At 41.1% G+C, this 16,117-nt stretch overlaps 2 protein-coding genes across 5 annotated transcripts in view; one reads left to right on the top strand and one right to left on the bottom strand.

The window, feature by feature from the left end:
• Positions 1-348: 348 nt before the first annotated feature.
• CCDC121 (coiled-coil domain containing 121) lies at positions 349-2,191 on the top strand. The gene is made up of 2 exons (XM_061168742.1): positions 349-378; positions 850-2,191. The coding sequence occupies exon 2, from the start codon at positions 968-970 to the stop codon at positions 1,802-1,804; it is 837 nt and encodes a 278-aa protein (XP_061024725.1). The 5' UTR covers positions 349-378; positions 850-967; the 3' UTR covers positions 1,805-2,191.
• A 4,624-nt stretch (positions 2,192-6,815) lies between these two features.
• ZNF512 (zinc finger protein 512) overlaps positions 6,816-16,117 on the bottom strand; it is a 38,074-nt gene continuing 28,772 nt past the window's right edge. For 3 of the 4 annotated variants that reach the window (XM_061168736.1, XM_061168739.1, XM_061168737.1), the window contains 4 exons: positions 13,221-13,322; positions 12,234-12,296; positions 10,966-11,064; positions 6,816-8,837 (listed from right to left, as the gene is read on the bottom strand). In XM_061168736.1, the coding sequence (XP_061024719.1) occupies positions 8,529-8,837; positions 10,966-11,064; positions 12,234-12,296; positions 13,221-13,322 (573 nt within the window). In that variant the 3' untranslated portion in view covers positions 6,816-8,528. The remainder of the gene's footprint in view (positions 8,838-10,965; positions 11,065-12,233; positions 12,297-13,220; positions 13,323-16,117) is intronic. The other variant, XM_061168738.1, reaches the window with a different exon arrangement.

The following is a 16,117-nucleotide window of genomic DNA, read 5'->3' as shown; positions in this document are numbered from 1 at the left end:
GACCCCGGGCGCGCGGGACGACAAGGGACCCCCGGGCTCCCACACTGCGAAAGTGAAGAGAGTGCCTTTTCCTGTCGGCCCCCCGAGAGCGGGGAACCGAGCCGCCGGAGAACCGGCCGCTAGGGCTCGTCCGGCGGCCGAGGAGGTTAAGCGGCTCAGGGCTGGACGTGCCGGGACCCGGGCGGGATGCGAGCCCCGGAGTTGCTGGGCCGCGCCAAGAGCCGCAGAGGCCAGCCCGGAGAAACTGGAAAAACCCTCCGCACTGGGACGCCGTTTCCGCGTGTCGCCAGCCCGCGACCGTAGGGCTCTCTCCCTGGCGGTCTCCGCAAAGGTGCACCGTGACTTTGGGAAGGAACGTTTGGTTGCCGAGTGTGTCAAGTAGGTACTGAGGGGGCGCTTCTCTCCACCCATGCGCCCTCGGTACCCGGAAAGGTGGTGAAAGAGCCGAGCCATGTATACACTCCTACTCCCGACCCCCCAGTTGGCTGCGATGGCCCTTTGGAGCAGCTGTAGTGTTAAGTAAGCCGTGAGATCTGGGTTTTACACCCAGGCTCTGCCACCCGCTGGCGGTGTACATCGTGGCCAAGTCACTTCAGTTCTCTGAACCTGTTTTCTCCTCTTTACCCTCGAGATACTACCTCGCAGGGTTGCAGAGACGGCATATTGTCAGTTGTAAACTACACTCCCTCGTCTTTACCCCTAGCTCTGTCCCCCGTGCCTTGTGTGAGGAACATCGTAGGTGCTCCCAAATAGTTGGGATATGAATTAAAGTTACGTGTGCATTTTAAAAATTATTTCCTAATTTTTCGTGAAAAACATGGGGGGACGTCTCTCTTGTTCTTCCTTCAGGTTGGCTGAGGACTCCAGTAATTCCCTTCAACCGGATCTTAGTTTCATAAATAATTTTCTCAAGCCAGAGAAGCTAACAAAGGCAGAGAAGAGGTTTAAAGAAAAGGCAGTAGTGGAAATGATGAAGCTAGACAAGCAAATCAAAGAAACTCAAATCCGACTAGAACCGTTAGTGGAGGAAACCAGGCAGCTGCTGGCGGAAAACGTACGTGTCGAGGAGGAAAACCAGTTCTTTCGGGAATACCTGACCAAGCAAACAGAGGAGTCTAGACAGCGAACCGAGAAGCTGTGGAACTACTATTTACAACAAAGTGGGCAGATCGAACAAAGGAGACAAGAATTAACCTCCAAATATGCGGGAAAAAATTCAGCGCTTAAAACAGAGCTCTTGCAGAAAGAAAAGATCCTATCCAATTTGAATAAGCAGTTGGAGGCAATGAGGGACGTTTCGATAGTAAAGGAGAAACAGGAGAGAGAAATTCAGACACTACAGCAGGAGATAAAGAAAACCCACGCTGAGACAGCTGCAAAGAAACAGGCCATGCTGGTCAAGTTCTTCCAGGATAAAGCATTACTGGAGGCACAACTGAGTGAGCTAGATGCAAGGCAGTTGGGAAAGAGACCAACAAAGGAGCTGAACATTAAGAACAAGGCCTTGGAGAGGGCAGCAAAGCAGTACACTTCCGAGTTCCACAATAGCATCGACAGACAGCACCAGCAGTTACAGAAGGAACTACCACAGCTAATTCAGAAATGCCAGAAGTTGGAGGCTACTCACAGTCGTTTAAAAAAGCAGCAGCAGCAGCTGCAGCAGGAGCAGTGGTACCTACAGTGCTTAAGCCGGGGGAGGCAACGGCTGCAAGAAAGGCGTAATCCGTGCCCAAAAGGACAAGGTGCTCCAAAGACCACACTGAACCCTGCCCTAGGCACCAAATCAAGGACGCATCCAAAGTAATTCCTAAAATAACACGAAGTCAGGAATGGAGCAAGGGTTCTTAGGTGCTACGTAACATAAACCAGGTTAGGAAGGCTTTGGGATCTCAGGGTGCTGTGGTTAAATATCCATCATGATTTGTTAGTGTGAAGGATTAGGTGCTTTTCTCCAGCAGTACTGCTAGATTATTTGTGGGACTGGCTTCCCTTAAAGTTAGGTTTTTCTTTAATTAGCTCTTGGTAATAAATGGGCTGTTCCTCACACCTCCAGATAACCCAGTACCATTTGCCAAAAACCCAGATGTGAAACTACCTCAAGAAAACCACCTTGAGGAAGTGACAGGAAAATAGTTGTGTGGTGTGTTTCACCTAGCTAAGTTAGGTTTATTTTATAGAAAAAGCCCCCTGAAGAATAGCATTTCAGATTGTTATATTCTGCTTTCTGCTCTGTAAACAACCAATGTCCATGTATCCTCACTTCTTTGGCCACCTTAGCACACAGTGTTTTTAAGCTCTTTGTAAAGTTTGTGCTGGTGATCAGGTAGCTGTTTCTACAGTTTTCTCATGATTGAAAAACTCTTAACAGCAAGTGTAATAAGCCTTAGGCAGAGTAACCTTCTGTCTGATGCTCAGCCCATACCATTTTTGCTTTGTGTAAACTGTGTGAAGGGAAGAGAAGCTAGAGGGTATGTATACCTGGTCAGTTTTCTGTGGAGAAATACCTCTAGCCTGAATGAGGTGACTGAATGCTTCTGCCTGTTTTAGGAAAATGTATCAAAAGAAAGTTTTCATATATTTGGAGAACTTTCTAAAGAGTCTTTTGCCATCTCTTTCCCTGGCAACATCCTCAATTTCTAAGATGACAAAGATGACTGAAATTTCGATAGAGTGAGCACTTCAGCTTTAGGTCACTTATTACGTTTTTACTGCATAAGCACTTGAAATGCGTTTTGTCCTTGAAATGCGTTTTGTTATTCATGTGTACCCTATTTATGCCCCTTCAGTAGAACTAGGAATAGTATTTTAAATTAATATAGACTTTTAGGGTAGTTATATTTTTGGCACTTAGGACATACTGATGGTTAGATCGGGGATTTCTTTGAATGCTGAATCCTGGTACAGAAATACAGCCTCATATTTTAATGTTGCTCCTTTATGGAAAAACAGAATCAACTTAATGTTTTCAATTGTCAGTGATGAAAAAGTTCATAATGGTTTTCCCAGATTTCAGTTTTATTCATATGTAAAATGAATTCTTGTACAATTAGATTCAGGAAAGGATTCTGCCTCAATGTGCCTTAACTTCTAGCTTTAACAACTTTTCTGTTAAATGTGTAATGTCTCGGTTCTTAAAATTTTGTTGTTATTGAAAATAAACTCAGATTATAATATACCCACTGATTTCATTATTGTTCCAATGTAATGTACCTTCTACTTACCTCTCTTCTCATGTCTTACCAACTCTGCATGTCTTCTTCATACTAGTGTGCACATAATAAAAATGCAGTTTTAGTGCACAAAGTAGAATGTTAGGTAGCACACAGTTGCCTTAACCTGAATAGTTCTATTCAGTGGAGCTGAAAATACAGAGAGCCTGTTTAAAAACATGGTATCCAAGACGCATTCGAAACCGTTATTCTCTGTCGATGCAAAAACCATAGGAAGATATAAAACTAAGGATAAGGAGCTGGAAAGCAAGAGGGATGGGTAATCTTATTATTCTGCTGTTAATTCCCCCTCCTGCCAGTGCTGTCCCGATGAATTAATTCAGGAGTGAATAACTTCCACCGTCTCAGTTTATTTTGAATTCCTCATCCCAGATAATGGATCTGATCTGGTGTACTGCTTCTGGCTGTCCCTTTGTGAGGCCTCTGAGGGCTTGAAGACTTTAAAGGGTGAGTCATCTGATAAAGCAGCGGTCACCAACCTTTTTGGCACGAGGGACCGGTTTCGTGGAAGACAATTTTTCCACGGACTGGGGTTGGGGATGGTTCAGGCGGTACTGCGAGCTATGGGGAGTAATGGGGAGCGGCAGATGAAGCTTCACTCGCTCGCCCGCTGCTCACCTCCTGCTGTGCGGCTGGGTTCCTAACGGGCGGGCCGTGGACCAGTCTGCAGCCCAGGGGTTGGGGACTCCTGTTGATAAAGGCCCTTAGAAATTCCTGTCAGCAAGCCAGCAGTAGGTTGGCCAACTAGGATCTCAGTCTACTTTTTGTCTGCTTTCCTATGCTGGAAAGGAAAGAGGGTGATGTTACAGAAAGTGCATTTAGATGGAAAAGACCTCTGAGGTGAAATTTAGGTTAAGACTTGAACAATGACATGAAGCCTGATGTACAAAAATTGGGGAAGACATTCCAGACAGAGGGAACAGTGAATGCAAAGGCCCTAAGATGGGAAGGAGTTTAGTAGGATTAAGGAACAGAAGAGTCAGTGTGGCTAAGTGTAGTTGGGGAATGGCAGCGAACACGGACAGAGCAGAGGCAGATGAGGCTAAAAAGGTTAATAGAGCAGGCAGGCCTTGTAGGACAAGGTAAAGGGGATGACTTTTATTCTAAGTGCATTGGGAAATCACTAGGCTTTAAGCAAGTGAACGAGGTTGATTTACAGTATAAAAACTCACTACAGCAGTATGCGGAGTGTACCAAGCCAGTGAAAAGCAGAAGGAATCCAGTTAGGAAGCTCTTGAAAAGGCAAGAGGTGATGACTGTTCAGAATGGAATGGCAAACATGGAGGTGAACAGAAGACATGGGGGAGAGCTGATTCTTAGTGTGAGGGGAAGAGGAAGCAGAAGTAAAATTCCTAAACTGTTCCTTTTGAAGAAGGAGGTGGGCAGAGTATTTTTTCTTTCTTGTTTGTGTGAACTTTTTCTTTTTGGCCACGACATGCGGCTTGCAGGATCTTTCTTCCCAGACCATGGATTGAACCCATGCCCCCTGCAGCGGAAGCATGGAGTCTTAACCACTGGACCACCAGGGAAGTGCCTGAACTGATTTTTAAAATGAAGCACTTCAGACATAGCAAAAAATATAGAAAAGTATAACAAACTCACTATCCATTTGAAAAAATAAGAACTTACCATTCACTTGTCCCTCCGGATCCCTGAAGCACTATCTAAAGTTGATGTTTATCATGCCTGTGCATGTTTTCCTGCTATCTTTTCTATATTTTATTAAAATATATTTATAGGTACTATATTTATATAGTCTATATACTTTTATTTCTATATATCCATAAACAATAGAGCATTGTTTTTCTATGTTTTTAAACCTTCCACAGATGGGACTCTTGATGTATTCTATAACTTGCTTTTCCCAGACTTTATTTTGGAGCTGTATTCATGATGATACAAGAAGACCTGGTTCTTGGGATAGTGTTAAAGGGGTAAGGTTACCTGACTGAAATGGAAAATCCAGCCCGTCCTGCATGGTGCTGCAGAGGGGCAGCCCCATCCAGCATCTCAGTTCACATCTGGTGGTATCACCCCCCACCTGACACTCCCCTAGCTGTCCCCGTTGCCTTAGGAAAAAATCCACTACCTCGAGTGGCATGTAGAGACCCAGATCCTCTCCCCCAATGACTTACCCACTGAGTCACGTAAAGGTTTTCTGTGTCTCTTGGTTGAATGAATCAGTTTAAAGAGATGTGAGGAAAAAAGTGCTTTAAAACCTGCTATTAAACAAATGCTAATTTTTTTAAAAGAAGACCTGGTTCTTTTGACAGCTGTATAGTATTCCTCAGGATGACTACCACAACTTACCCATTTTCTCCTGATAATGGACAAGTAGGTTATGTAGGAGACTAGGCTCATGAAGAGACCCAAAATTATATCATGACTCAAAGAAAAGACATTTATTTTTTGCTCATACAATAGTCTCAGATAGATAGATCATCCTGATTGGCAAATAGTCTTTCTTGGGGTCATTCAGGGAATCAATATCTTCCATGTTATGGTCTACCATGCCCTAGAGCTGCCTTATCAACTGCATCTAGCCAGAAGAAGGGGAAAGAAAGCATGGAGGTACACTTGCTCTCTTAAAAGTCCTGGCATGGAATTGACACACATTACTTGCACTCACATTCCACCACAGAGAAGTTAGTTGGCTACCCCATCACTACAGGGGAATTGGCTGGAGGGCTTGAAGTGTAGTCTAGCCATTTCTCCTATAATCCTATAACTCTGCAAGGTAAAGCCAATTTTGCTGGACAGCCAGTAGTCTCTGGTACAGGATGTTTCCAGTACATATTGGAAATTAGACTGCAACATCATTCTTGTAGATGTCTAGTAGAACACCTGACCAGGAGTAGTTTGTATAGCCGTAGGAGTGAAATTACTGAGTCTCAGGGCATATCTTCAATTTTAAGAGATCCTGCCAATTAGTTTTTAAATTGATTGTACCAATGTCCATTCCAAAGTGCAGGGAGTTCACATTGCTCCAAAATCTAGCTAGACCTGATACCGTTCAGCTTCAATAAATATTATTCTAATGAATTTGGTTAAAAAACTTAAAAATTCAATTAATATATTTAGTATAATCTCTAGTGAGTCCTGCTGATCCCTGGCTCAGATAGGAAAAAGGATCACCTGCGAGGGCCCTGGATGAGACTGGACAAGTTTAATCTCAAACCAATTACAGGCACACATCTGTTATTGGGGGTTTGGGTGTAGACCACCACAATAAAGTAAATTTCACAATAAAGCAAGTCACATGAATTTTTCAGTTTCCCAGTGCATATAAAAGGTATGTTTATATTATATTGTAGTCTATTTAAAGTGTGCAATACCATTATGTCTAAAACAACAATGTACATACTTTAATTAAAATCGGTATCTGTAAAGGGAAGAGCAATAAAGCAAGGCATGAGTGGATTCATTTGAACCAGCATATTTCAGGGCCCAAAGAACTATGGACACAACTGTACGTGTTACTTCTTCCAAACTCATTCCCATCTCTGGTCGTTATCTTCCCCAGACACACTGTGTCAGCAAGGAGACAGGTAGCACGTTGGAGTCAATGAACAATGGAAAACATCATTCTAACACAGAGTCATTTATTTTTCTTGCCATTGCCAAACATTCCCCAAGTCTTACTCACCAGAAATTAACAGAGCTTCTCCATTTTCCTCCCTGACAATCCTCATGTACGGAAAGGGCTTTAAGGGAGCAACTGCCAATGACAATGTTGAGTGGACAGACCATGTCCTTCCCTTGTTGCAAAACTACCCGTTCTGGCAGTATCCCAATCAGGTTTCAATGCTCCCATGTTTGAAAGTGGTCTTCACAAAAGCCCACATTTTAAGGCTATATGGAGGAGCACAGAGAACAGAGTTAAAAGTGGTAACAGCCTTTCAGAATTTGAAAAGGCAGTATTGGTCCATATTAGGGTTAAGGGTCCCTGGCTTTTTATGTGGCATAAGCCACAAAAATTGGCAAGAATATAGAAGACCAATATTTATGGAAAAGGGGAAGAGAATCCAGGAATACGACAACAGAGCTGCTCTAACCAATGCTCCAGGGAAAGCCAGCCTCAAAGAGAAACAGCCTAACAGATACTATCAGGTAGGCATGAGGTTCAGAAAAAGAACTTTTCTTTCCAACTCCAGATAAATATCTACACCTGGTGTCAAAGTCTCAGGTTATAAAAAGGACAGAACACAACATCTAAAAAAGAAGGTAGAGGACAATATTCTCAGAAAATTCAAAGAGACAGACTTTGGCTAAAGAGAGATACGAGGACTTAACAGAGTGCAGACTAACAAGTCAGGTCAAGTCCAGGGGAGAAGGAATGTGCACCTTGCCTACCAATCTTCACGGGAGTACCAGCAATATTAGGGTTCTGTGTCAAACATCAGGAGCAAAAGGGTTTATTTCTCTCTCAATCCTCAAAACTTCAGGAGCAAGACAAGCTGCAGGAGGGCACTGGTCATAGCAACAGATGAGGCCTCACACCCAGGGAAGTTGAGGCGGTATTTATTTTTGCTGCTACTTTCTTCTTTCCAGTCATTTTATGTGTGGGACACATTCCTCCTAAGGCTGCATTTCATGTGTGTGGCTCTAGGTACTTACTGCCACCTGGGACAAACAAAGCATTTCCTAGGGAAACCTGTGTCCGGAGGGTCTAGCTTTTTTTATTCTAAATCTATTTTCTCACTTTCAATCCTAAAACCATATTGAGACAACAAACAGCCTCCATAAATTCTGTCACCCAAGCAGACAGGGGAACCTTATTAAAGGAGTGACAACAGTTCTAGGTTCTAGGCTTGTTATATCACAAATACAAAATGATAAATCAGTATGGTTTTAAAAAGTTAGTTTGGAATTGTTTTATAAGATGACGGAGCGACTACGAAATCAACGGAGCTTCCAAGAACATTCTACACCCCAGTATGGAAAGGATAATCAAACAGGTTTCTTAGTCTTGTACGGGGCAAGAAGGGCCTATAGTGGGCCTTAAGGAGGAGCTCTTTGGGCAAGATAAGAGAAAAACAGGAGGACTCCAATGAGAATAGCAGGAAAATCTACCAAAAAGGAGATGGGGGTGGGGGTGGTGGAGGGTCCATGTGAATCAATAGGGAAAACACTGAAATTTACACAGGAAGAAGGAGCTGAGAGTGCCACAGCCTTACACAAACAGCTGAAAGAGTAAATTTCTCTTCACTTGGCCCCCATGACTCAGGCCTCTCCACACAGGTCCCTGTGACCACAGCATCCCATCCACTCTCCCAGGAGTGCTTTCACACTGACTGCCTATTTCTTTCCTCGTTTATGATTCGTCTTTGGGGGCTTGACTTTCTGGAACTGTGTTGGCACTGGCTCCTGCTCTGGTTCTTTACAGGACGTTGCCACGAGCAGTTCCTCATGACTCCTCCTCTGATCCTTCCCTACTCTAAGACTCAGCTCTGTCTCAGGAAGCTCAATGCCAGGCTGCTGCCGCCTTCTTAGAGACCTTCGGCTCCTGTGCTGCTGCCTCCGCTTTTCTTCTTCTTGCTGTCGCTGTTTTATCTTCATCAGCTTCTCAAAGCTTTTGGTCGTTGTTGGGTTTACAACAAACCAATCCTACAGAGGCAAAACAGAAACATCATCCAGTCAAAATATAGTGCACTAGAAAGTGGTATGGGAAGACTTTTTTTAAAGGCATGATTAGGACAGAACACAGTAAAGAGGAAACAGATATGGAACCAGAGCTTAGAACTGTGTCTTTTCAACTGGAGAAATTCAGTACAGAGCAGTCATTACAAGCATTTCTTGTGTAAGACATGATTTCGGGTACAACAATAAGTGACCTAGGAAGTCTGATTACTTAGCATGATCCCACCCACTCCTCTCCTTTTAAAAATCTTCTCATGAGATGTAAAGCACTGAGCCATAGGAGATTTTTATTTCATGACAGTGTAGTGGTTAAGAGCATGAACTTTGCAGCCAGACCACCTGGGTGCAAATCCTAGCTCTGTTTCTAGCCATGTGACCATCAGAAAATTACTTAACCTCTCTGAGTCTCAGTTTAAAAAATTAAGGGTTAGGGACTTCCCTGGTGGCGCAGTGGTTAAGAATCCGCCTGCCAAGGCAGGGGACATGGGTTCGAGCCTTGGTCTGGGAAGATCCCACATGCCGCGGAGCAACTAAGCCCGTGCGCCACAACTACTGAGCCTGCACTCTAGAGCCCGTGAGCCACAACTACTGAGCCCGTGTGCCACAACTACTGAGCCCACATGCTGCAACTACTGAAGCCCAGGAGCCTAGAGCCCGTGCTCTGCAACAAGAGAAGCCACCGCAATGAGAAGCCCGCACACAGCTCTCCGCAACAAGAGAAAGCCTGCGTGCAGCAACGAAGACTGAATGCAGCCAAAAAAATAAATAAAATTAAAAAAAAAAAGTGAGGCAGAAAGGGAGGAACAAGGTAAACATGTTTACCACCACAAGGATTTCATAAATACAGGCATAAATTATTGAACAAATACTTGGGAGCAAGTCCCAAACTAAGTGAAATTTGTTGGTTCCAACTTTTGAAACAGAAACTGGAGAAACAAGTGAACTATACAAAGGCCAGATTTTGTCAGGAGATAATTATCTTTCAAATACTTCCCAAAGCATAAAAAGGTAATATTATTTAAAAAAAAAAAAAAAAAAAAGACTGCCTTCCTGAAGAAATCTCAGATATGGAAAGGGATTCCCAAAGCTTCAACCAGTAAAGCAACAGAAACCACAATGGATGACACTAACTAAAGCCCACACTGCTAAGAACTATTGCATCTGAAGGCAGAGGACAGCCGCAGGCGCTTGCTATATTTCCTCACCAGGCAACAACAGTATCTGCAGTAAAATATTCCAAGAGAATGTACACTCTACTCCTTGAGCTTTTGCAATAAGGGTACTTAATTATACAGTAGACAATTTCTCTGTTCACCTGGACTCCTAAAAACTTTCCCCAAGAGAAAACTCTTGACCTTCTGAACTTAAAGCATTTTTAACAGAATTTTTTAATTTTGAAAATTTACAAACTTTCCAGAAAAGTTACAATAGTTCAATGAACACCTAGATTGACCATTGTTAATCTCTCTTCCCCTCCTTCTCTTCCTTCTTCCCTCCCTCCCTCCCTTCCTCTGAACCATTCACAATTCAGCTACAGACATGACACTTCATCCCTAAAAACATCATCATGTATCTGCCTAAGAACAAGCGCATTCCCCTGCATAACTACAATACAATTATCACATTTTGGAATATTAACATTGACACATTACTATTACTTAGTAGTACAGCTAGTATTCAAATTGCCTCAACTGTCTCAATAACATCTTTTACACAGTTTCTATGTGGTATTTCAACAATATTCAAAACAGGTTGCTCAAAGATGTTGGAATACCAGAAAACAGGAGCATAGACATTGCTGTGAAACAAGAATTCCAAAGGTGTAAATACAGCCTGGTTCCCAAATGTCTGATTTAATTGGACTTAAGATAATTAGAAGAGTCAGGGATGCTCACACCCACAGTGATTTTAAATGCTTTCACAGAAAAATACTATTACACGTCTAATTTTAGGAAGTTTTTAAACTCTAATGTAGACCCTTTAGTCTCTCTGACAGTCTTAGCCTATAGTAACAGGCACAAAATTCACATCCCTTGTGGCATATTCATGGGGTCCACAAGATTATAAAAACACTGTGGGAAAGGAGAAACCTCACCTCAGCGTGGACAGAGTTGATGTGATACTTGACACCACTCTCTGACACAAATTCTTTTTGACATAGAAGACACTTGTATTTTCCAGCCACAAAGGTTCCCTATTTTCAAGAAAGAAAGAAAGAGAATGGTAAATTCAGGGACACATACCTGGGCAATGGGTAGCGACTGTCAGAGATGAAAAGAGGAGATACTACTTCAGCAAAGTGAAGAAGGAAGAAAATCCATAACAGCACTATATTTAGGAAAACAAGTTTGGGCGTACTATCACCATAATACATCTATCCTAATGCAATTCTATACCAAACACTGACCCCACTGACCCTCCCCAACACAACCTGAAGTTCCCCTAATTTTATTATGTAACATGTCACATTTTTCTATCTTCCCTTATGTCTTCCACTTCACTTCCAGGTTCTCTTGGTTCCTCCCCTCAAATGATCAAACTCCTTAAGTTCAATGAGGCACCAATGTGCAATTCTTCCCACTAGAATCAATCCACTGCTGCAAAGAGTGCCTTAGGAATCCAGAATTAGAAGAGTACCCTCCATAAGACCTAGCTGAATGACTCAGAAACTAGGATCAAGATGACAAACTCCTAAGCATTCCTGGACAGATCTGGTTTGGATGCCTCCAACTCCCTTGTTGCCTTGACTGAGACTTCTCTCCACTCCTGAAGCTGCGGGTTTCCATGGTGCTTATTTTGTGTGAGGAGATACTTCTGAATGGGAATGCAAAGTGGCAGCAATCTCCATGACTGGTAGGTTGTAGGGCACCGGGGTCAACATGGAAAAGATTCAGTGAGGTGAATGGCTGTTAGCCTAACACCCAGGGATCGCACCTCCCATCCCCAGAAGCCAGAATAGTTCAGATGGGTTTGAGGATCTTCACCAATCCAGATAAGCACAATGTAGGTTGATTCTAGGAAGTTGAAGGCCCAATAAGACAGGGCAGGCCCAGTGTGGTAGACGCTCAGGTGGAAGAAGTTAAATCCCTGGTAGGGACTCAGAACTATATATTTTTCTCCAAATTTTTTCATTGATATGACTTATGGCTATTTTGGCCCATTCTGCATCTTGGACATACCCTGGCATCCCACCCAATTAACAGACCGAGGATCTCTGGGACAAAAAAAAACAAAACTAAACTAAACCAGCCTTTGAAGATAATAGCAAACAGGACAACTAGCTGTTCACTGAATCTGAACTCTCTTCCATGTCAGACTATTTTAGAGGTCACATTAAGATAAATAGTTCAGAACATTACAAACCAATGTACAAGAGCCCAGGTGAGCTTTAAGGCCAGATACACTACTGTAGACAGCCTCACAGCCCTGAAAAAGAGAAAAAGAAATCATGTGAAGACTACACCAAACAGCATCCTTTTCTTAGCAATCTGGCCATTTACACTAACCCACTATACCCTTGCGGGGGGGAGGGAGGGGGGAAGAAGCCCAATAAATTGCACCATAAACCACACAGAAAAATATGTAAGCCAAAGAACAAAAAGAAAACCAAGGAAAGGTAAAAGAAAAAGAGGTAAATAAGTTTTTTTAAAAAGCTTAAAACACTCTGTTCCCTGGTACTTTTCTGATACTTACAAAAATACAAAAAATTGTATGCTCAAATTTTTCCAAAAATCAGCTTTCTTTAGTGCAATGTGTCTCTTACTTCTTATATATCTACTCCTCCCCAAAGTACTGCATATATAGCTGTAGTAGATTAATGATGGCTGGAAATTCTCTGCCACTCTTCCCATCAAGAAGTGAGTCATTTATCCTCCCTTTGAAACTGGATAAGTCCTGTGATTTTTTTGACCAACAGCATGCTATGAAAATGAGGCTGAACAAATTCTGAAGCTAGGCCTAAGAGATCTGAGCTGTTGCTTTTATGTTCTTGGAATACTCTGCCTGAGAATTCAGTCACCATGTACCCCACTGGTAACCCAACTACCATGCAAGAGAGAGAGGCCATATGGACAATCAATCTCCCAGCTGAAGTAGCTGCTTTGAAGCCACCTGGTATTCAGGCCCCATCAGAGCTTCCAGCAGAATGCAACCCATGAATGATTCCAGCTGGTGCCATATACAACTGCCCTCTGAGCCTTGACAGAATTGTTGATTTACAGAATCGTTAACAAAGTAATTGATGTTTTAAGCCTCTAAAGTTCAGGTGCTTTGTCACAAAGGAATAAATAACTGAAACAACAGCAGATGCTTGATCAACATTTAGTGAATAAATGAATGAGAAAGAACCACCTGGTTAGGACACTGAATGCGATGATACTTCTTGATATCTGACTTCCATTTGTGTAGTACTTCCTGGCTGAAGGTTGGTAGCCCAGGACGAGTATATTTTAACTACAAGACAAGAAACATTTTGTTGGAGGAATCCAACTTTCAACCAAAATACTCCAAAAGTAACAGAATTACATAACTCTTCAGGTTCATATAATTCTAGAGTTGCAGAAGTATATTTTCATACACAAAAATGATAATATGTAAGATCCTTTAAATTTCCTGAAACACATAAGTATAATTGCCTACTGTTCTGTCTTAAAATAGTTTGATTTTTAAGAGGACAGGAGACTTTCAGATATAACACTTCATCTAAAGTTGAAAAAAAAAGCTAGTGACAGAGCATTATACAGTTAAAATATTTGTTACGAGAAAGCAATATAAATTTTCCCTCTCTATATATTATATATAATATGTATATATTATACTCAAGGAACATATACATATTACATATTCAATAGAAATATGTGGATATGGGTCAAAGGCTATAAATCAAAATGTTAATAGTGGTATTCTCTGGGTGCTAGAATTTTGAGTGATTTTCATTTTTTTCCTGCTTATCTGCATTTATCATTTTTCTTCAATGACATCATGTTAATTTTTGATATTTTAAAAATTCTAACACAAAAAAATTAAGGTTCAACCTGAAAGAATGTGAGAAAACTCAGGGAATAGAACATCTATTCTTCGCTTATACTGCAAAAGTAGAATTATTCCTAGCACTTCCTTTCACATGCTTTGACACCAGTTAGTCTCTTCTTACAACTATAACTAGTTTCCAGAAGAGTTAACACCTGTAGAGACAGTTCTTGCAAAGTTCACCATTGGTAATACACAGTCCTCCTGCTTGAAAAATGGAAGCATCTGAAAGGAAACTGATTCTCTGAGACAGAAGAACAGATCCAAGCCCACAGAGGTTAATGGAGGAAGTAAGAAAGGTAACCTAAAGAACCTTCGGTAAATCACAGTACAAAACTGGTTTTATTTATAAGCATTTCCTCTTTCTTAGTCATTTTAATAATATTAATTCTTCCAATCCATGAGCATGGTATATTTTTCCATTTGTTTCTGTTGTCTGCAATTTTTCATCAGTGTCTTACAGTTTTCTAAGTATAGGTCTTTTACCTCCTTTGTGAGACTTATTCCTAGGTATTTCATTCTTTTTGATGCAATTGTTAATGGGATTGTTTTAATTCTGATTTCTGATAGCTTGTTTTTAGTGTATAGAAACACAACAGATTTCTGTGTATTAATTTTGTACCCTGCAACTTCCCTGAATTCATTGATCAGTTCTATTAGCTTTTGGTGGTATCCTTTGGATTTTCTCTATATTGTATTATGTCATCTGCAAACAGTGACAATTTTACTTCTTTCCAATTTGGATGCCATTGATTTTATTTTCTTGTCTGATTGCTGTTGCTAGGACTTCCAATACTATGTTTAATAAAAGTGGGCATCCTTATCTTCTTGATCTTAGAAGAAATGCTTTTAGCTTTCCACTATTGAGTAGGATGTTACTGGCAGGCTTGTAACAGATGGCCTTTATCATGTTGACATATGTTCCCTCTGTAACCACTTTGTTGAGAATTTTTATCATAGATGGATTGCATTTTGTCAAAAGATTTTCTGTATCTATTCAGATAACCACATGCTTTCCATTCTTTCGTTTGTTAATGTGGTATATCACACTGACTGATTTGTGGATACTGAACCATCATTGCATCACTGAGATAAATCCCACATGATCATGGTGTATGATCCTTTTAATGTATTGTTGAATTAGATTTGCTAATACTTTGTTGAGGATTTTGCTTTATGTTCATCAGTGATACCTGTAATTTTCTTTTTTTGTGGTGTCTTTGTCAGGTTTTGGTATCAGGGTGATGCTGGCTTCACAGAATGAGTTCAGAAGTGTTCCTTCCTCTTCAAATTTTTGGAAACAGTTTGAGAAGGACCAGTGTTCACTCTTCTTTGTATGTTTTGTAGAATTGACCTATGAAGCCATCTGGTCCTGAACTTCTGTTCGTAGGGAGCTTTTAAATTACTGATTCAATTTGGTCTGTTCATATTTTCTATTTCTTCCTGATTCAGTCTTGGGAGATTGGATGTTTCTAGGAATTTATCCATTTCTTCTAGGTTGTCCTTTTTATTGGCATATACTGTAATTATTCATAGTAGTCTCTTATGATCATTTGTATTTCTGTGTTGTTAGTGGTAACTTTTCCTTTTTCCTTTTTGATTTTATTTATTTGGTCACTCTCTTTTTTCTTGATGAGTGTGGCTAAAGGTTTATCAATTTTTTTTAACTTTTCATAGAACCAGCTTTTAGTTTCATTGACGTTTCCTTTTTATTTATTTATTTTTAGTGTCTATTTCATTTACTTCTGCTCTGATTTTTATTCTTTCATTCCTTCTACTAACTTTGGGTTTTGCTTGTTCTTCTTTTTCTAGTTCCTTTAGGTATAAGGTTAGGTTGTTTATTTGGGACTTTTCTTGTTTCCTGAGGTAGGCTTGTATCATTAGAATCTAGCAGTTCCCTCTAAGAACTGCTTTTGCTGCATCCCATAGATTTTGAATTGTTGTGTTTCCATTTTCATTCATCTCCAGATATTTTTCAATTTCCTCTGATTTCTTTAGTGACCCACTGGTTGCCGAGTAGCATATTGCTTAGCTTCCATGTGTCATACCCTTCTGGTTGGAAAAGATGCTTGATACGATTTCAATCTTCTTAAATTGAGACTTGTTCTGTGGCCTAGCATGTGATCTATCCTGGAGAATGCTCCATGTGCACTTGAAAATAATGTGTATTCTGCTTTTGGATGGAATGTTATATATATAAAACATATAAAGTCCATCTG

Source organism: Eubalaena glacialis, chromosome 14 (assembly GCF_028564815.1).
Source record: "Eubalaena glacialis isolate mEubGla1 chromosome 14, mEubGla1.1.hap2.+ XY, whole genome shotgun sequence".
Classification (NCBI taxonomy): domain Eukaryota; kingdom Metazoa; phylum Chordata; class Mammalia; order Artiodactyla; family Balaenidae; genus Eubalaena; species Eubalaena glacialis.
This window is presented reverse-complemented; position numbering and strand designations above follow the sequence as displayed.